Source organism: Neomonachus schauinslandi, chromosome 12 (genome assembly GCF_002201575.2).
Source record: "Neomonachus schauinslandi chromosome 12, ASM220157v2, whole genome shotgun sequence".
NCBI lineage: Eukaryota > Metazoa > Chordata > Mammalia > Carnivora > Phocidae > Neomonachus > Neomonachus schauinslandi.
The window spans coordinates 20,647,599-20,668,984 of NC_058414.1; the positions used below are offsets into that span (position 1 = coordinate 20,647,599).

General features: G+C 41.1%; 2 protein-coding genes across 4 annotated transcripts in view; one reads left to right on the top strand and one right to left on the bottom strand.

Annotated features, from left to right (window-relative positions):
* DNAJC2 (DnaJ heat shock protein family (Hsp40) member C2) overlaps nt 1-6,656 on the top strand; it is a 35,114-nt gene extending 28,458 nt beyond the window's left edge. The window contains exons 11-17 of one of the 3 annotated variants that reach the window (XM_021689581.2): nt 750-838; nt 912-981; nt 2,474-2,658; nt 3,554-3,654; nt 3,767-3,874; nt 6,151-6,305; nt 6,524-6,656. In XM_021689581.2, coding sequence (XP_021545256.1) covers nt 750-838; nt 912-981; nt 2,474-2,658; nt 3,554-3,654; nt 3,767-3,874; nt 6,151-6,305; nt 6,524-6,598 — 783 coding nt within the window. In that variant the 3' untranslated portion in view covers nt 6,599-6,656. Of the gene's footprint in view, nt 1-749; nt 839-911; nt 982-2,473; nt 2,659-3,553; nt 3,655-3,766; nt 3,875-6,150 lie in introns of all 3 variants that reach the window. The other 2 variants (XM_044919920.1, XM_044919921.1) reach the window with 2 other exon arrangements.
* PMPCB (peptidase, mitochondrial processing subunit beta) lies at nt 6,615-20,085 on the bottom strand. The gene is made up of 13 exons (XM_021689582.2): nt 19,981-20,085; nt 18,836-18,973; nt 17,998-18,084; nt 16,830-16,959; nt 12,956-13,154; nt 12,493-12,572; nt 10,296-10,408; nt 9,370-9,513; nt 8,380-8,540; nt 7,422-7,507; nt 7,253-7,341; nt 7,020-7,095; nt 6,615-6,934 (listed from the first exon to the last, which is right to left on the bottom strand). The coding sequence occupies exons 1-13, from the start codon at nt 20,074-20,076 to the stop codon at nt 6,870-6,872; spliced, it is 1,464 nt and encodes a 487-aa protein (XP_021545257.1). The 5' UTR covers nt 20,077-20,085; the 3' UTR covers nt 6,615-6,869.
* Nucleotides 20,086-21,386: the final 1,301 nt, after the last annotated feature.

The following is a 21,386-nucleotide window of genomic DNA, read 5'->3' on the forward strand; positions in this document are numbered from 1 at the left end:
TATACAAGTCTGGGGTTCAAGAGCGGGATCACTGAAGTCTTCTCTATCTCAGTGCCACTAGGAGCCATGTGAGTAGATCACCCAGAGAGAGAGGGTTAAGAGGGAGGAGGGTGGCGAATGCATACACCCTGGTTAAGGTACTGATAGAGGAAGAGGAGCCTGGGAAGGAGTGACCCAGACAGGCAGGAAGGACAAGAATAGTGCTTTTGGACAGTAAAAGCAGCATTGGGACCCTAGTGAGAGACTGTGTGGATTAAGGAAGCATTAAGGACATTAAGGAATGGGAGACATTGAGTACCACCTTTAGTTAATCATAATTTTTCTAATACCTCCTGTTCCTTGACACATTACTTTATCTTTAATTTGACATTTAAAATTTCTAGTAAATTTTACAGTTCAGCACAAAGAACAAAGAAAGAATAGGCAGCCCAACAAAGAGAATTTTGAGTTATCATACAGAATTTCTTGATTCTTAAGTGGTTCTCTGGGGAATCATTCTGACTTTTATAACATCCAGAGATCTTCCACATCATCACCTTTTTTCTGTTTTACTCCTCCATCCTCTTGGTAATGGCTTTTTATTGCTACTGGGTCAGGGAGAGACTTGGGAATATGGTTGTTAATGGTCAGAAGGCCATACATTCACCTGAGGAATCTCTTGAGAACTTAATGTTTTGCACTTGTGTTTATGGACATACTCTTCCATGTCAGTAGGTGAAAGATGAAAATGTTTGTGCTTGTGCTTCTAGACCTGGAATCACTTCTCTGACAATGAGGCAGAGCGGGTTAAAATGATGGAAGAAGTGGAAAAACTTTGTGATCGGCTTGAACTCGCAAGGTATAACTCTAGGAGTGCTGCTGAGTCTTGTCTTGGGCTTAGGATGGAAGTTTCATCCCCTTTTTTCCTTTAGCTTACAGTGCTTGAATGAAACACTCACATCGTCTACAAAAGAAGTAGGAAAGGCTGCTCTGGAAAAACAGGTAACAGAACACTTCACTTCTACCTTTATTTAGCATTTAATTCTGCTTACCGTGTTGCTTTCACCTTAGTATTTCCCCATCAACATGTAAGTTACGAATAAGGGCAAAGAATCTCCTTTCTTTCTATATCCCCCAGTATGTTTTGCTTCTAGTAAGTGCTATTGTTACTTTCAATTGCATTTAGTCTGTAAAGTTACCATGTATACTGTTTGATTTGTGGTATCTATAGCACATTCACTGTAGTTTTTTCAAAATCACTGTTAGAAAAAAATAATTGTTTTGACTATTCCTTGAGCATCTTTGTAGAATAGTAACATTTAGACCAAAAGAAATCTGGGTTCTGTCTAGTGTAGTGTACACCTTTTATTTTACAGATGAGGAAACAGGCCCAGAAATTCAGTTCAGTATAACAAGTATTAGTACCTACAACATATAGCACTATGCCCAGGTAGTTTGGAGAAATGCCTCATGCTGTTGCTGCCTCAAAGGAGTTCAGGAACAGTTACGCTGAAGAGGAAAGGCCTGAGGACCAGAAGATGGAGGGTCTGGAAGTGCCCAGTACAGGGCAGAGCGGTCAGGGAAGGCTCAGGGAAGGGTGTGAGCCAGCCTTGAAGGATGGACAGTGCTAAGATAAAGGTCAGAGGAAAGCATGAGCCGTAACATATAGGTAGGAGCAGCAAGGGGGAGAAGTGGGAGAGGAAGATGGTTAGGAAAAGTAGAGCCAAATTAAGCAGATTTTTAATACCATGACGACTGTTTTCCATTACTGCAGATGTTGGAGTAGCAAAGGGTTAACATGTACTTTCAATCTGGCCTTTGCTGGCAGGATGCGCCATTTAAGTGTGACTAGTTCTAAGACTGACTGGAAGGACTTGTACTGTGAGGGATGATGGGAGTCACTGGAATCGCTGACTCTGGGTGACTGGTTCTGAGGGATGGCCGGGGGGAGGAATGAGTCACAGATGACCCCTAGAGAGCTGTTGACAGAAGCAACAAGGCCAAGTAGAGGTTTTCTTCTTTTTTGCTCGTGCATGTTTGAAGGTAGACTGGAAGTATGTGAAGGGTGGAACTTCAAGATAAAACACTGGCCACTTTCTGTGCCTTTACCTTTTGGTAGAGGATAAATGAGGTTATCTTCTGAAAGAGTGGATATGAGCTTAAAGAGAGGTTTGAAATGGCCCTTATGGGTGAAGAATAAGCCAGTGTAGACTTGACAAGTCGTGTCCAAGGCAAATAGAAGTCACAGGACATGAATACAAGGCAGGTCAGGCTGGGAGTGGTTCTCGGTGCCTCAAGCAGAGCTGTGCAGCCTGGAGGCCGGAGTGAGGCAAAGCCAGAGTGAAAACCTGATGGCCGGTTTCAGGGTTGGCCTGGGAGGCGTATAGGGCATCGTCGGGAGGATACTGAGAAATGCGGACCACAGAGCGCAGCTGGAAAGGGGGAGTGTAGCAAGATGTTTTAAGTCCCTGACTTACCCGTGATATTTGTGTAGATAGAAGAAATAAATGAGCAAATTAGAAAAGAGAAAGAGGAAGCTGAGGCTCGAATGCGCCAAGCATCCAAGAATGCAGAGAAATCAACTGGTGGAAGTGGAAATGGCAGTAAAAACTGGTCAGAAGATGATCTGCAATTACTAATTAAAGCTGTGAACCTCTTCCCTGCTGGAACAAATTCAAGGTACTGGTTTTAATGAAACTTTTTTTTTTAAGGTTTTATTTATTCATGAGAGAGAGCACAAGCAGAGGGAGGGGCAGAGGGAGAGAGGGAGAAGCAGGCTCCCTGCTCAGTGGGGAGCCCGACAGACGTGGGGCTCGATCCCAGGAGCCTGGGACCATGACCTGAGCCACCCAGGCGCCCCTAATGAACTTCTCTTGAGCACATACTAGAGCCTAGGGAAAATGGAGACAACACCCAAATAGCATTGGTTACAGCACAAACTTCAGGGTTATGCCTGAGTCTAGACACACTCCTTCCACTGAATTCAGTGCCACAGTAGAAAGTGTGAAAAACAGAGTGTATTTGGAACCTGCAGGATTTTGCTGTTTACACAGGAGGATGCTTTACTAATTTCTCAGGAAATTAAAGATTATGACACATAAACCTTGACTTTCACGCTGGCTTACTCCATCATGGCTTGTCCTGGGGACTAGGCGGGTTCCAAAGTTTCTCTCAGTCTTAATCCTCCTTTCCTGCTTCCCACCTCAAACCAGAATTTACTGCAAAGTGTGAGTTTAGAACTCAGAAGAAGCTTTCAAGATCCAGCCTCTTTCTATAGATGAGGAAACTAAGGCTCTTTGCAGAATTTCTCTTTATGTGTGGTCTTATTACTCTTGGTTTGTACACAGAAGTCGGTAAGGGTTTTATAGACTTGAAACCAAGACTATATACAATTGGTTTAAACATACGAAAAGCAAAAGCTATAGTCCAGGTACTAGTAATGAGACCACACCAATTTAGAGCTAATTCTGTAGGTATTATAGCTAACCCCTGTGCATTACAAATGGAAGGGTCATTCTAGCTTTTATTTGGGCATTTTACCCTCTTAATTTATCTATCCTATTGCTGTCTCTAGATGGGAAGTTATCGCTAATTACATGAACATACACTCTTCTTCTGGAGTCAAGAGAACTGCCAAAGATGTTATTGGCAAAGCAAAGAGTCTTCAAAAACTTGGTGAGCAAATCAATTTCTTTGCTACCTTGAATACGCATTTTTAAAATAATTTGTGCAATTTAACGAGAGACTAAATGAGATGATCTGTAATACATTTTTTTTCATTTCTCAGACCCTCATCAAAAAGATGATATAAACAAAAAAGCTTTTGATAAATTTAAAAAAGAACATGGAGTGGTGCCTCAAGCAGACAATGCAACACCTTCTGAACGATTTGAAGGTAATTATATCGTTTTTCTTTAGAAATGCTAGCCATGTACTCACACTGTGATAGACCAGACCTAGGGTCTGTGCTCAGAATAACTGGAAAATAAAGTGTTTCACCGATTAGAAGATGGAACGGAAGCATTTCTAGGACGGTCACAGATTGACCTCATCTGCCACCACTGAGAGCTGCAGTTCTTCCATTTCAGATGCATTACGGGAAGGGCTGGGTTCGTTTTGTTGACCAGATTTTACAAATCAATATTAAAAGATATTTGGTCATTTGAAATTTGAATGAGGTCTACAGACTAGATAATAGTATTTTATCAAGGTTAATTTCCTGATTTTGAAAAGTACACTATAATTATGTCCTTGTTTTTAAGGAAAAATGAAGTTAAGGAGTAAAGGGCATCATGTCTACAACTTACATGAATTAGAATAAATTATGTCTGTAATTATAGAGAGAGAAAAGCAAGCATGGTAAAAATGTTCAGATTTGGGCTCTCTGGGGAGCACGTACAGGTGTCTTCATGTCAAAATAAGACTTAGTTAAAACCCGTTAGGGTGCTGACATTGTCTTGGGTGTTCTTCCCTGGACCAGTGTGTTTCAAACTGCAAACTGTGACCCATAGGCGGGTCATGAATAGAAAATATCAGAGAGCGGGCGCCTGGGTGGCTCAGTCGGTTGAGCGACTGCCTTCGGCTCAGGTCATGATCCTGGAGTCCCGGGATCGAGTCCCGCATCGGGCTCCCTGCTCGGCGGGGAGTCTGCTTCTCCCTCTGACCCTCCTCCCTCTCATGTGCTCTCTGTCTCTCATTCTCTCTCTCTCAAATAAATAAATAAAATCTTTAAAAAAAAAAAAATATCAGAGAGCATTATACCTCTTACATAAGTGGGTATCATTTGTAAAACTTTCGTCCGTGAACTTTTTTTCTGTGAGTGGCTGACAAAAAAGGTGGGAAAAGTTCTATTTCACTTGATGCCTTTGCGAGCCACCAATCTGTTCTCCCCTAAACTAATCTTCGGATATGCCTTCCAAATCACAGTTCCAAATACATGTTTTGGGATTAACTAACTCTGATAACCTATCCCTGTCCTCGAAGTCCCACTTTTCTTGTATTCTTTATTTGGTTTATTATCCCAAAATTTCAGTATGAAAATATTAAAGAGGCTTATGCTTTATAAAGAAAAATCATAACTGTGGTTTCAAAAATTGGGGGCGTGGGGTTTTTTGGTTTTGTTTTGTCTGGCCTAGGCTGGGCATTATTTAGGCTCTTTCAGGGTAAGTAACAAAGGGAAGTTCCAGGACACTTGGGGGGCGCTTCTGAAGGGGTTTATTTTCCTGATCCCATGTGTCCTCCATCTTTTTTCTGAGAGAGGAAATGAATTCAGTCTATGGTGTTAAATGCGGGCCTGAGACCAGTGAAAGGAATCACTGAGAGCTTCCTGGAATTTAACCAGTTAACATTTTCATTTTCCTACAGAAATGTGATGTGTAATACTTAACATCCTTAGGAAGACCTACATTTGTTTCTGATAACGTGTGTGAGAGAGATCTCGTCAAGCACAAAGGGATTAGTTTGATAGAGGTTCTTATTAGCATTAGCGCCACAAGAATTTAGTGGATGGAGGAGTTGAAAATGCCACACTGCAACACAGAATCTAATACCCCTAGAGCACTTGGCTTAATTTTGCTAGGCTCTTTCCTCCAGGGTAAAAAGAGAATGCTTTTCAGGGTCTCATCCACCTATAAGTTTGAGGTAGCTCTCTTACGACTTGTGATTGTTTTTTTCTTTTCTTTTAAATATTTTATTTATTTGACAGAGAGAGATAGCGAGAGCAGGAACACAAGCAGGGGGAGTGGGAGAGGGAGCAGCAGGCTTCCCGCCGAGCAGGGAGCCCGATGCGGGGCTCGATCCCAGGACACTGGGACCATGACCTGAGCCGAAGGCAGACGCTTAACGACTGAGCCACCCAGGCGCCCTTGTGATTGTTTTTTTCAACCAGTCTGGTGAGTAAGTTGTAGGTTGTAGGAGACCAGCAATATAAGGCAGCTATTAAAAAAAACCCTGAGATATTTTAGGGGTTGTGAGCGATCTTAAAAGTATCTTCTCTCATTTAGTACTTTAGAGGTTTTCATGTGTTTCATCTCTAAAAGTCTGTTCAGAATTACCACAGATTTGAGTGGCCACTTACCAGGATACCTGTGTACCAAGACTCACCTGGGAGGGTGCTACAACAGAATTTTCTATCGGGATAAGATTTTTCAGATAAGAATTTTTCTTAAATAGGTCCGTGCACAGATTTCACCCCTTGGACAACAGAAGAACAGAAGCTTTTGGAACAAGCTTTAAAAACGTACCCAGTAAATACACCTGAAAGATGGGAAAAAATAGCCGAAGCAGTGCCTGGCCGCACAAAGAAGGACTGCATGAAGCGATACAAGGTGACCGATGTTATAGAACTTAGACTCCATTACCATTTCGACTATATTACAAAGAAATGGCAAACCTTAGCAGCTTTCTAGCTCTGGCAGTTAGTACAACTCAGCCTTGTCACTGGTGTCTTCATTACAGATTTCCCCACTTGTACCAAAGCCAGTCGGTACTAGGAAAGTATGCCAGTTCCAACAGCGTCTTCACTAACCCCTTTCTCCCTTCCTAGGAACTTGTCGAGATGGTAAAAGCAAAGAAAGCTGCTCAAGAGCAAGTGCTGAATGCAAGTAGAGCCAAGAAATGACTTATGACAATCTTTGTTGTGTGTGCATTTTTATAATAAAACTGAAAATATTGTACAAATTTTCATTCTTAAAATTATAGTGATAATTTGAAAGTGTGCTGATCTACCGTTCACTGTGGTGGTCTTATCCTTTCAAAGTCGGACACAGTGTTTCATTCAAATTTCTAAGTATACATGTTTTTATTTTTTTCTTTAGGGACTGGTAGCTTAAAACTTGCAGATCTGTTAGCCTTATAAATACATATGTTCAAAAATTCTGAGTAGGAGCATTTTAATCACGAAGCCAGCACATGTTCCTGCGAATCTGGTTAAACTCTGGCAGTTGTTCAATGGGACCTACGGATTCAAAGAAGATAGTTAAAAGTGAATAAAGGACAAGTATTAGTCACTTTGTGCGTGAGAGAAAAGGAGCCGGGCTTACCAACAGCAGCGAGAGCTGGGCTCTTATCATAAATATATTTGGTGCACACTTCTTGAACTGTCTCAGCATTCACAGCCTGAAAGACAGAAGATCCCAGCATTCGGAGCTTTGTGTAGGAAAGACAGAGTCTACACCTACAACTTTTTATAACTAAAGTAGGGATTTACGATACATATTTTCAGCTTTTGTAATAAGGAACTAACAAGCGCCTATAGTGTCTAAAGACAGCTTACATCAATTCTTGCCTCAAGCTCTGGGATGGGAATCCTTCTGTTATAGCATAACATTTGTCTGCCAATATCTTCACAGATTGGGGTAGAACCTGTTTAAAAGAGAAGGAGAAACTAAGTAATGGAATACAGATCAACCCTAGGAAAATAGAATGTCGGTCTTTATTCTTACCGTCAAGTTGCAACAACATGTTTGTTTTCAGAAGATTTTTGGCTCGAGCAACTTCACTTTCAGTTACACTTGAACAGAGTCGCATCCTAAAACCATTGGGAAAAATCAAAATGTCAAGTAGTTTGAAAAGCTTACGTGCTTTTTGAGTCAGTGACTTAAAGATATGATGCTATAATCTATGAACTGCACCACAACATACAAGTGATTAGGACTTCAAATTAATGAAAAGCTGAAGTTTTCATGATCCCAGTAGCTACACAAAAGCTAAAATGTTACTGATTATTTTCCTGGTATCGTTAATTTCTTAAAAGTAGTATTACAGATAGAGGTTCAATCCAACATGAAAGTAGGCTGACCACATTTTGAGAAACACTTCGCCAGTCCCCATGTTAGGATCTGATACGCTAGAGAATAGGTCTGGAGACCACTGGTTTCTCAAAAGAATCCAGCGGAGTCTAACTTAAGCCTACTAATTAACAATTACACCCCCCCAGTTGACAAGATTTAGAGACCTATAAGCCATTTAAGAATGGTGGAGGAGAGGAACCAGAGCTAAGAAAGTTGTCCAAACAGCATGGGCCTTTCTGCCTCTGTCTCAAGGCACCAGTTCGGAGTAAAACAATACATTTTTCTTTTAGCAATGGCAACTTCAGATTCATTGGCATAATACCACCTTTCCAAACCAGGTAACTTGTGGAGATACTTTCCAAGCAAACTTTTAGGATCTTCTTTCTGAAGTAATCCGCTTCGTAAAGATTAAGAATTTCCTACAGGATAAAGTCAGCTTCACATGAGACTTAGAAGAAACCTCTGTGATTTTTAAAAACATGGCAACAACTGCTACTCTTCAGTCTTGTTTTCTTGATTAAATGCTAACATCCCCATCAAAACCAGTCACCAACGTGTGAGGAGGAAACTAGTTTAAAATGTGAATTCTAAGCAAGGTTTACTTTCTCACCATTCTTTTTGAACAACACACAGCATGTCTGCAATGGTGGCCGGTTCACAGACCATGTAGATCCCCCACAATCCCGTATCTGTGTAGGAAGTGTTGAAGGACTGGAAGCTATGACAGAGGTTGCCGTGACAGGTGAGCTGGGCCAGCTTGCTAGAGAGATTCTGTAAGGAAAAACATTGTCCAAGAGAACTGCAGGTGTATGTGCCTAACTTACCAGAAAGAAAAATTAATTCTGTGGCAAACAGTGAATGCCCCAATGTGTGAAGTTTCTATCTAGCAACATCTCAAGAAATTAAAATTCAACGAGACTAAGAACCATACTTCTCCCCAGCCCAGTGTATCCCCAGAGAAACGCACAATGTAAAAGCAATGAAACCTTGTAATTAACACAGTAGCTACAGCACTTCTAGAGTAATTCACTGCTGTCATCAGCCCAATCTGTAGGGCTCTTGGCTGTGTGTATGCTTAAACATTGGAAATTTTATTGCACGTGAAGCCTAAGATATTTATATGAAGTGTATGATGTTGAAATCTTTGAGTACATACTTTGTATTCTGAAGTAATTTCAGACAGAAAAGTTACAAAAATAGTACAAGGAATTCCCTTTATCCAAATTCCCTAAGAACCGTTACTTTACCATGTTTCTTTTATCATTCTCTTTAACAAAATTTTTCAGCTGTTTGAGAGTACACTGAAAGATCTGATGCTTTTTTACCCTTAATTAAATGCTTTGTGTACACTTCTGAAAAACCAGGAAATTAACCTCCATACAATCATTAAAACTAGATTAACACTGATATGGTACTATCAGTGAATTCTATCCTTAATCAAATTTTGCTACCTATCCAACTTACAAATTTTATGGCACCCACACAAAAAATTTTTTTCTGGCCCAGGATGCAATCCAGGATCAGTTTATATCTTGTCAATTCACAGTACAGAGTTCCACCCTGTCATTTATTATGGAAAATTATTTTTAAAATCACTTACCATTCCTCCTCCAAAGGAGCGATCCCAATTGCCAATCAGTGTATTTGCAACCATGAGACAGATTGTATCTGGATGTGCCCAACCAACGGCCTCAACAGCTACTGCAAGATGCGCCAAAGGCATCTTGTCATCCCTCACTCGTATCTAGTTAAGACCAAGGAAACACAACTCTGGTTAAGACTGCCACCGCGTAACAGGCTTAATAAGAAAGAAGGTTTAATCATGCCACACTACACTGAACAGTCTAATCTGGAAAAATTTCTTGAGTTCTGGAAAGAACACCAAAAGATCTCCAATTGAACTACTGTAGACATAGCCACCAGATGATGACCTGGTCAAAAAGGATTAGGTTATTTCACTGGTAGAGATCAGCTAGTGTTCTAATACTGACATAACAGGCTTATTCTTGCACCACCAACGCTACACAGTTCTGCGTCAGCCGACAGCAGACCTCTCTCTCCAGGTAGTCCTTTGAACGTCACCCCTAATGCGGCAAAGGAGGCTGCTGATGAGCTAAAGGCTACAGCTGACAAGTAGCCAATTCTCTGCAAGTTCTGTCTCTGACAGCTACTCCCAGAAATGTACTGTGGGCAGAACTTAACCGGACGTGAAAGTCAAAATTTGGGGTGTTTTAAAAATATAATTTCATACCTCAAAATATATAAATGGGCATAGTGTCAAAGAAAAAGCACAGAAAGAGCAAATTATGACATTCCCCTCAAAACCTTGCTTCCTTAAGAGAGAGGTGGTTAAGTAATATGGAATATAAGTGCATAAATCCATCCTCTTCCCTTTTTCTTTCAATTTAAGCCTCTGGTTTCTTCCATTTTACTCCTGTTAGAAATAAGCACATTTTGTACACTCATTCATAAATACGACACAAGAAACCCAAAGGGCTAAATACTAGCTAAGGAGGCTTGCCCTACCTCACTTCCCGTGAATTTGCAGGGAGGCAGAGCTGGTATTTCTCCTTTGTGTGTGGACAAAGAGTCACCAAAATGAAACTTTGCTAACTCAAGCAGTTCATCATGGGAAACTCCTAAATTGAAGGAAAACATTTCATATATCTAGTAGCAGCACGGTCTAAAGCAGACAACTACCTGCCAAACTTTGTTTTACAATAAACTCCAGGTGGTATAATGTGGTAAAAGCCTTTAGAGAATAAGCTCACACAGCACACACCTTCTTGCTTTATAAAGCTTGGAGGTGCACAGCTTTCTCAGTCTCAGCTTTCACAGCTTGCACAGTTTTCATCAACAAATTCACAGCTAAGGATAATAAGACAGCTTGAAAATACCACATTCTATACAGAATCATGTTACATTACTAAAAGTCCTAGAATGCAAATTAGCAAAATCACTTTTCAGTAGTACATTTTAAGTAGAAAAGAATATAAATATGAATATGAGCTTTGTTCTCTGAGCTCTGCTACCAGAATTCAGGAACAAAATAATGTCATCTAAATTTCTGAATAAATCCATTCAAACTCATGACCCAAACAGATTCGGTGAAGGATAAACACAAAGACAAACTTAGAAAACAAATTTAGGCATGTGGCAAGTGCTTTAAAATATTGCCATGAAGGTTCTTTATATGAAGCCTTCCTTTAAAACGTAAAAGCACAACTTACACCCATATTTCCCAAACCAATCTGTGATATAAAACAAGACCATGTATGAATGCATGTTTTCAGAAGCACTGTGTAGGAGAGCTGCCTTGGCTATCAATCCAGAGGGTGACAATACAACAGGAAGAGCCTGATGTTCCAAGAATGACAAGCAGAGTGAAAAACCATGGACGTGCACACAGTTCTCAGCACCTGACACCACCAACTTCCAGTGTTTCATTAACTTCACCTATAGCCCTCCCAATTGATTGGACATTCCAGATACTCAGTTCCTGCTCCAAAACCTCTGCATATCCTTATCCAAAAGGCAGGGAGCCAAAAAAATGTTTTTTATGAAGCTAGATCTGGTCTTTTTCATTGAATTTAAGAAGCCATTGTTTATAAGGCTCATCTTCACTTATGTATCAAAAAGACAAAATGCTAATACAGGATAGGCCCTTAACTGTAAGATATCCCAACTTCAGCAATGTCAAAATGAACCTATGAACTACGATTAAACCCACTGTGTCCATATGCCACCAACAAGGGCAGAGACATCCCAGACAGCGTGGTGGTTGAGGCCTCCGTCTCACTAGGTCTTCCTGTTTCCCAGGCAGTTTCAAATATGGACCCCCCAGTCAGCACCAGCCATTTTAGAAACAATGTTGCTCAACAGAATCTCAAGAGTGCACTCTACAAAGGTAACATGACTTAGTTTCAGAGGCCAATGAGTAACATGTTAGACTTAACCCTCATTTTCATTTTCTCCATTATTCCCAAGTAATTAGCTCAGAAGTCTTATCCAGGGCAACTAGAATTTTAATTTATTGTCATTTCTAGAGAGAGAAAAAATCAATCTACACAAAAGAACACCCATCTATCTTTGCTTTACCCTAGAAAGTCAAAGAGAAAACAAACCTGGAAACCAATAAAGTGTACTGTTTGCCTAAATTCAGGAAATCCAGCAGTATCTAATGGGAATTTTCTTTCATTCACTGGCTTCAAATGTGTCCCCGAGGAAGCCTTGTCCTGATGCTACCTACACGTTTGGATTCTCATTAAACACTCTCAATAGTTCCCTATATACTTCCCCTTCTCAGTAATTAGCTCTACTGAATGAATAAACAAATCAAAAAATGAGCAACATAACATACCCATTTCATGCCTGACCAAGGATGAAGTTGGTTCTCAAAAAGTAATTTAAAATCTCAAGAGATTCCCAAACTCTAGTACACTTTCCCCCAAATGTCATTATCACCCAGTTTGTTCATTTGCCCATTTCCTTGCAAGTCAATTCCATTATGTGTAAACACTTATGTAAGTTCTTCTATTAAAAAAACCTCTACTAAAGACGGGAAAAGTCTATTTCCAGGGCTGTACATTCCCCTTAACCAGCATATGAAACAATGTGCTCAGTAAATAATAAATCCCAGGACATGTCCTAACAGGATCAAACTAATAAGCACAACACTTTATGACTGTGTTTAAAACAGATACAGAAATGTAAATCGACTAACCTCCAGCAGCAGCAAGTACTATTCTTGGCCCCTTATAATGTGTGGTTATATAATCCACCAAATCCTTACGATTTATAGATCTGTAAACGGAGTAAGAAAAGCAATATAAATGGAAACTAAAAAGCACAGATCTTCATATACTATACCTGACATTAAATTGGACCTTAAAGGCTCTAAGTTCAATGCAGTCAGAAAAAGGGATATGGGCAACAAGTATCAAAACAATTTCAACTTTTTTATATCGAGCTGATACCATTACTTGTTATGTCACTAGTATCCATGAGTGCAGACACCTGGGAGTCAGGTGGGGCTAAAACGTAGCCAACCACAATTTCATCTGGAGTATCAGGCAGGAAAAAATTACATTTTGAAACACACTTTTTGAATGTTTCTGAATGTTAATTTTCAAAACTCAAATTTTTCTCCAAAAAAAAAAAAAAAAAACCTTGCGAATTATACCTACTTGATATTTTCAGTTGGTCCCAAAATTGTCCGTCCAAGTGCAGTATTTTGATAAGCTGTAGCATGAAGATAATCAAAAACAACTTCCTGCAAATTGGTTTCAACTTCCTGCATCTCTCTAAGGATTACTCCACGCTCACGTTCGATCTCTGCTTCTCCCAGTGTGCTGTTTTGTATTATATCAGCAAGAATTTCTACAGCTAATTGAAAATACAAGAAGAAACACTAAGAATCTTTTCAATATTAAGCTCTATTAAACTAGCATCAGAAACCATGACCCTGAGCATCATTCAATTTTGACTAAATGACTAAACTAGGAAGAAACAAACTTTTCTATACAGTCAATATACCTAAAAGGACAATATTAAAATTGAAAATATAAAATATAAATCCTGTGCTACAGAAGAACTTGAGGAAAATTCCTACATTTGTCAAAGGTCCCCACAACACTTGTAATGACTCCACCACTTCAGACATGCCACAGAGTCTGCACACGAGTGAGTGTATACTGTTCTGTAGGAAGATTACAAAGTAGAAAATTACCTGCATTAGAACAGCTAGGTACCTACATAGGATCCACAGCACCCAAGTATTTGCTACCCTGGTTCCCACAGCAATGAGGCTGCCCCATAAAGAAGGCAAGAAACAGCATAATCTAAAATATGCCCCCAATGAACCACTTACAGAATTAGGGTCTTCTCAAATATCCTTCCCCAATTAACTTAATCCCAGTGCCTGTGTCCACCCATTGGATCCATGTTGGCTATAGTCTCACCATGAGCAAAATCACTGATAAATGATGATCTAACAGAGATGGAGAGTTAACATGAAGAAAAGGATAGGTATTCCAAAAGATTAAAAGTGACCCTTGGGAAAAACTGATGAAGCCCTCAAATATTTAGACAAGAATGACCCTAATTTGCAAAAAGCCAAAAGTGAACTCAAAGATATCCTACTATGCTGTTAAGCAATTTTATCAGAAAAATTACATACTTCTCCAAAAAGGAAAAACCTTATCTATTCTTCAAGAATTAGTACATAGTTACAATCATAATCTAAATTTTAGTAAATATGAAACATTTATAATCTTTACTTTTTTTTACTCTACTGCAAACTTGTTCCTCCTTTTAGGTTCACTTTAAGAGTCATTGTCTCAGAAGCAATTATGTTACATTCCAACTATAGTTACCTCTAGACTGCCCAACATGACGAAAAAGATTGCTAGACCAAAGTAAACTGGGGCAGAGATCATGACCAAAGGGAAAAAATTATCTGTAAGACCACATAAAAACCATCTGTCCAGACGAGAAACAGAGGCCATGATGGCTGATGAAGGGTCCAAAGACACAGGGGAGGACAAGGAATCCTGTGTGAAGACTCTCCTTATATGGGATTGGTAGTCTAGACTGGGGTTCGCTCAAGTGGGAGTTCATACTTCCTGGAATTTATGTTTTAATCAGAATCTTTCGGGGCGCCTGGGTAGCTCAGTTGTTGTGTGTCTGCCTTCGGCTCAGGTCACCTGGGATCGAGCCCCGCATCGGGCTCCCTGCTCCACGGGAAGCCTGCTTCTCCCTCTCCTACTCCCCTTGCTTGTGTTCCTGCTCTCGCTGTGTCTCTCTGTCAAATAAATAAATAAAATCTTAAAAAAAAAATCAGAATCTTTCTTTTTAATGTATATGTAATATTCTTTAGTAGTACACGTATTTAATTTGTAAATATACCCATACTGATGTATAATCACATCTCGTACCAATAAGGCTGGGTGATCATAAACATGTGGAGACTGCTAGTCTGAACATCACGTTATTACCTCATACACCAGACTTCACCCAACTGAGGGGACAAAAACCTCAAGCAAACCCCCCAAAAGAGAGCTGCTTCAGAGAGCACTTCCACTGTGGATTCCTCAAGGAGCTCCCGGGCTTTGCCGCTGCCACTGGCAGGGCCTCTGTCCTTCCCAACCAAAAGCCAGGAGGAAAAAAACGGTCTTCAACCTTGTCTTGTCCTTTCTCTAGTCCTCTTTGTTTGCTTTCCCTGCTGTTTCCTGTGTAGAAAAAGGAGAGGGAGGAACTAGAATGCACAACTCTTTAAGGTAGCCTGGCCTACCCTCTGTTACTAGTCCTGGGGTAAAACGTTTCAAGGAAATCATTAAGAACCTTACAAACGTTTTTTGCAATTCAAACCAACACACCCTCCCCACTGTTGTCATTTTAATTGGTTGTAATGCAAGTCAGACTACCATGTTATAAAATTTTATTTTATTTACTTGCAGGTGGTAGTTATTTTTGTATAGAACAGGGAATTAAAAAAAAAAAAATTGCTCCTAATAACCAGAGCAATTACACAAGAAAACGAAATAAAAGGTATCCGATTTAGAAACAACCCAAACTGTCATTATTTGCAGATAACACATTATACACAGAAAACCCTAAAGAGACTCCATCAAAAACCTTTAGAATTAATAAATCCAGTAAAGTTGCAGGATACAAAATCAACATACAAAAATCTGTTGCATTTCTATACGCTAATAATGAACTAGCAGAAACTAAGAAAACAATCCCATTTACAACTGCATCAAAAAGAATATCTAGGATTAAACTTATAAGGAGGTTAAAAGACAAACTCTGAAAACTACAAGACATTAAGGAAAGAAACTGAAGATGACACAAGTAAATGGAAAGCTCTTCCATCCTCATGGATTAGAAGAATATTAAAATGTCCATTACTATCCAAAGCAATCTACAGATTCAATGCAATCCCTATCAAAATTCCAACGGCATTTTTCACAGAATTAGAACAAAGAATCCTAAAATTTGTATGAAACGACAAAAAATCCCAAATAGCCAAAGCAATCTTGAGAAAGAACAAAGCTGGAGACATCACACTCCCTCACTTCGAACTATATTACAAAGCTACAGTAGTCAAAACAGTATGGTATTGGCATAAAAAGAGATACCTAGATGAATATATCAGAACAGAGAACCCAGAAACAAACCCACACATATATGGTCAATTAATTTACAACAGAAGAACCAAGAATATGCAATGGGAAAGGACAGTCTCTTCAATAAATGCTGTTGGGAAATCTGGGCAGCCACATGCAAAAGAATCAAACTGTCATTATCTTGGGGCACCTGGGTGGCTCAGTCGGTTAAGTTCTGCCTTCAGCTCAGGTCATGATCCCAGGATCCTGAGATAGAGCCCTGAGCCCCATAGCCCCATACCGTATCCCCTTGCTCAGTGGGGAGCCTGCTTCTCCCTCTCCCTCTGCCTGCTACTCCCCCTGCTTGTGTGCTCACTCGCTCTGTCAAATAAATTTTAAAAATCTTAAAAAAAAAAAAGAAGAAAAACTACCACTATCTTACCCAATATACAAAAATTAACTAAAAATGGGTTAAGGACTTGAACATAAGATCTGAAACCATGCAACTCCTAGAAGAAAACATAGGCAGTAAAGTACCTTGACACAGGTCTTAGTGATGATTTTTTCTTTGAACTGACACCAAAAGCAACAAAATAAAAAACAAGTGGGACTACATTACACTAAAAAGCTTCTGCACAGCAGCAAAGGAAATCATCAACAGACTGCTAAGGCATTAAAAATGTTTCACTACCACACATATGGCTCTGGAGAAAGTATTTTTGAATCAAGTGTTAGGGCCTGGTTTGTACAAGTCTTGCAGCTTACAACTATTTGATACCATCTGTCATATTTACAGAAAAAAATAAAAATAGGGGCCCCCTCACCCAGAGTTTGATTCATTTTTTTCACATTTCTGAGGGTTACTCTTTCACAACAGACATAGCAAAAACAGTATTAGATTATTTTTGAACTTGTGAAAATTACCTATCTGCACCATACATAATAACAATACCTCTTGGCAAATCTTTAGAGAATGCTTTGGCATAATATACAGTCTGCTCTCTGGAGGTATAGGCATTGAGATGAGCACCCATGTTTTCAATCTCAAGTTCCAGATCTAATTGGGATCTCTTTTTGGTGCCCTGAAACAAAAAAGAAGAAAAAGAAAATTATGGTACCTTCCTTTATCTCTCATCTATTCTAAACACTTCAGACAACAAATATGAGGACATAAGCAATGTCAGTTTCATGCAAGGACCAAATATGATTTCTAAAGTGCATCCGGGGGGGCGCCTGGGTGGCTTAGTCCATTAAGCATCTGCCTTCAGTTCAGGTCATGATCCCAGGATCCTGAGATCGAGCCCCATTTTGGGCTCCCTACTCACGGAGAGCCCGCTTCTCCCTCTCCCTCTGCCTGCCACTCCCCCTGCTTGGGCTCTCTCTGTCAAACAAATAAACAAAATCTTTAAAAAAGCTAAAAACTAAAAATAAAGTGCATCAGGCCTCAAAAACAGTGGTGTACTTACATATGACCCTTACATCCCAAGAGAAAATCCTTGTTTCAACTCTACAAAAGCAACTTTCAGTAATTATTTCAGATAATTACCGTGGAAAAGAAAAAAGATTAAATAAATAAAATAGACTATACTACTGGGGGCACTTGGGTGGCTCAGTCAGTTGAGCATCTGACTTGGTTTCAGCTCAGGTCATGATCTTAGGGTCATGAATCGAGCCCTGAGTGGGGCTCTGCACTCAGCAGGGGGAGTCTGCTGGAAATTCTCTCTCCCTTTCCCTCTACCCCTCCCCAACCCACATGCACATGCACACGTGCATGCTGTCTCTCAAATAAAATCTTTAAAATATATATATACACCTACTACTGAAATAGTTCTCCTTGCCTGAGATTGAGATTTTTTTTTTTTTAAAGATTTTATTTATTTGACACACAGAGAAAGCGAGAGTGTGAGCACAAACGGGGGGGGGGGGGGGGGGGGTGGCAGGGCGAGGGAAAAGCAGGCTTCCCGCTAAGCAGGGAGCCTGTTGTGGAGCTTGATCCCAGGACCCTGGGACCATGACCTGAGCCGAAGGCAGGCGCTTAACGACTGAGCCACCCAGGTGCCCTGAGAGTGAGATGTAAAGAAATTTAAAGGAAATGTATTTTTATAAGTCTTACAACTTGCCTTGAAAGCCATATGCTCCAAAAAGTGAGCTGTGCCATTATTCTTCTCATTTTCATATCGACTTCCAGCATCAATCCAGAGCCCAACCTTAATGTAAATCAAGGAAAAATTAAATGAAACCTCATTTTCTCTTTTGGGGGAATGGAAGTGGAGAGAAGGGCAACCTTCTTCCTTTTTTTTTGACAAATGCTTTCCAATCCTAACACTAAAGTTTTCTTGACTTCAGTGAATTGACAACACATACCTGTCAACTAGGAGACTTAAAAATTTTGGTCATCGAGCTATTGCTGGGTGGTAAAGTATCTACTTGCCAGTTTCACAGAGGACCCAGATTTTTAGCCCAACTTGTTAGTACAGCCAATTAACAACTACAGTATAAAGAACACTAGAGATTATCAGAAAATCTAGGTTCAGATCCTGGCTCTGTCATGTATTAGCTGTGTGACCTTGGACAAAACTATTTAACTTTTCTGAACTTGCCCCTCAATTGGGTGTGATGGTGCCTTCTACAAAGAATTATTTTAAAGATGAAATAAGACAATATATGTAAGAACAGCCGGCACAGAGTAGCCTAGAGAAAGTACTTATTTCACTATTATCAACACCACTAACAATAACACAGTAACAGGCTGTAAGAACCAGACGCAGACCCTAAACAAGGTACACATGCACTTGCTATGAAAGTGAAAGATTCGCAAGTAAGAGTCATCTGTCAAGGCAAAATAACTGTCACTATTTTTCAACCACCACCGGCCAATAAAAAGCTGAGATTTAAATCAACAATCCGCTCTCTCCTAATGAGGGGGTCACCTAAACAGTGGCTGCTGGAATCATTTACCGTGCATGTTGAGAGGCCAGAGTCTTCAGAGGCCACTCTGAGTCCGTTGTCCAAATGCGTTACTCGTGTTTCAGGAACATTCAGAACCACCTGTGTAGCAGCCTGTGTACTTCTCAATCTGTTCCCTCCAAAATATGACTAGTCAGGGGTGAAGGGGTGGCAGAGAGGAAGAAAACACATCACTATTCTGATATTAAATGTTGGTTAGAAAACCAAATCTGTCCCAGAGACTCTGTAAAGTACTCTTTCCTCCTCAATTTTTGTTCCACTGGGACCCACCCCTTTGCCTGGCTTAGGAACCTTGCTTAACCACTCCTAAAGCCAACAACATGCCCACAAACATGCCTTTCCCTTAAGGAAAACAAGCAGTTATTATCATTATCCAGAGAGAAACTGCTTTTATTTCAGTACCTCTCCTAGACATGTTTAATATTCATCACAGAGGCAACAAGCTGGGGGGTCGGGGGGAGACAAGAAAGGGAGAGAAAAATGTAAAGATACCTATACACAACACAGGACTGAGATTTAGGTTCTCACTGTTAAAGGAAAACAGGTTTTGGAAAAGGTAGAAAGAGAAGAGAGGAAGATGGGCAGATGCTCAAGATACACTCTGACTGATCGTTGACTGTGGACCACTCGCCTGCCTGCAGTTTTTCTTTTCCTTTAGACACGTCACAAGTCCCACATACCTGACGTTCTCATGAGAAAAACCTATATCCTGACAAAACTTTCTTTTAGCTTCCCCGGGGTTCGCAGAAAGCACAGCTGAGGAGGAAGCTCAGTCTTAGGCTAAAAGAGAACTCTGATCTCACTTTTTAATTTCCCCCAATTTGCAACCGCTGTGTCTTGAGTAATCAACACGCACTCATTATGACCCCTGGGCAACTGGGGGGAAGCGGCCGGTAACCAGTGTCATCCCACACTTTTCTAGCAGGTCACGCGCGGCGGGTGACCAAGGTCAGCTCATCCCCGGCGGGACGTGAGCATCCCAATCCCAGGCCGCCGGCGCCGACCCGCCGTGGGGGTGCGGGGCGCCGACTCCACGTCTGGGCTGGCGCCCATGACTCAGGTGTCCCGCGCGGGGTCCGGAGGGAAAGCCCCGGCCGGGTCTCGGGCGGCACCCAGACAAGTGGAGAGACGCTCACCCTCCCGGCTGCTCCTCCAGCCAGAAGCCTCTCCGCGAAACCCCAAAGCCGCCGTCGCGCCGCGGGTAACAACACCCCTCGGGCCGCCGCCGCCATCTCTGCTCGGGACTGGGAGGAGGATGTGCTTCCGGGGTCGTGACCCAAGGGTCCACGGAAGGAGGCGGGCTCCACCTTGTGGCCACGATGGAAATAACACTCTTTGAAGCGGTCCCAGAGAGCATGGATTTGGGCTTGGTGCGGAGCGATTGGTCCCAAATAATACGAATTAGGGAGTCTGTAGGAGGTCCTGTATTATTAGTTACTTAGATCGCCTGTGGCGTGTACGGCTCAAATGTGGAGGAGTTAAGGGTAACCTGGTGCGACCTGTTATCCCATTGGTGGCTGGAATTGATTGGACAAAGTAGAGTACGATCCAAAATTCACTGTCCTTCAGGAAGCATCTATTGGGAGAGACAAGCGTGGAGAGAGGAGGGAAGGATGTGTCATTGTTGACCCCTATTCACTCTTCCACCCTTTACAGTCTGGTTCATTTAATTCCATCGAAATTGCTCTTGGTGAGGCCACTAATTGCTTAAAGACGGAGGCTTCACGGTCGTTATCTTACGGTCCTAATGGCAGAATTTGACATCGTAGATCTCTGAAAATTTCTTATTGTATCTTAGAGCCCCTCCTCCATTTTATAGTACCTTCTTTACTTTATTGGGCAACTCTTTATTCACAGATCTCTTAATGAAGCTAAAAATATAAGCACTGTTCTAACTGTGCTATTCTTCGGCTCATTTTACAGATGTAGAAATTGAGGTAAAATATATTGCCTGAGGTCACCACGCTAACAAGAGGCTGTGTGGATCCAAAGCCTGTGCTCGCAAACACTGTACCATTTTGCACTAAAAGTTGGTGTTCCCCAGTGTTAGGGACCTGGGCCTCTTCTACTGCACTCTCCCTAACAGTTTCCATTTCCACATAAAGACTTCCCTGTCTACCCAAAGGCCTTTCTCCTGAGCTCCAGGCCCACTTACACCTTCAGTGACTAGAAAGCTGCAACTGACTATCCCTTTGGCATCTCAGTATCAACTTGTCCAAAATGCAATTCACTGTCTGGCCCTAAGTCTCTTCCTGTATATGCAGTGCAAAACAGCCAAGGAGATTTCTGTTCACCCAGACAACCAAACCAAAACCTGGATCTCATCCTTATCTCCTCTCTTTTTTCCACCCTCCACATCCAGTTGATACACCCTGCTCCTGCCTCTTGAATCTGTTCCAGTTGTCACAGTTTTCCACCTTGTTGTCCAAGGGATCTTTTTAGAATGCAGCTTTTAGCACAACAGTCCCGTGATGAAAAATCCACCAGTAACTCCGTGGTCAGGATAAAGTGAAGTCTCCTTAGTATGGGAGATAGGGCCCTT

Coding starts and splice junctions, on each gene's coding strand:
- PMPCB (XM_021689582.2), bottom strand. CDS start 20,076: ATGGCGGCGGCGGCCCGAGGGGTGTTGTTACCCGCGGCGCGACGGCGG. Junction 16,960..17,997: donor TGGAGCATATGGCTTTCAAG/GCAAGTTGTAAG, acceptor TTTTTGTTTCAG/GGCACCAAAAAGAGATCCCA. Junction 13,155..16,829: donor CTCTAAAGATTTGCCAAGAG/GTATTGTTATTA, acceptor ATTTTCAATTAG/CTGTAGAAATTCTTGCTGAT.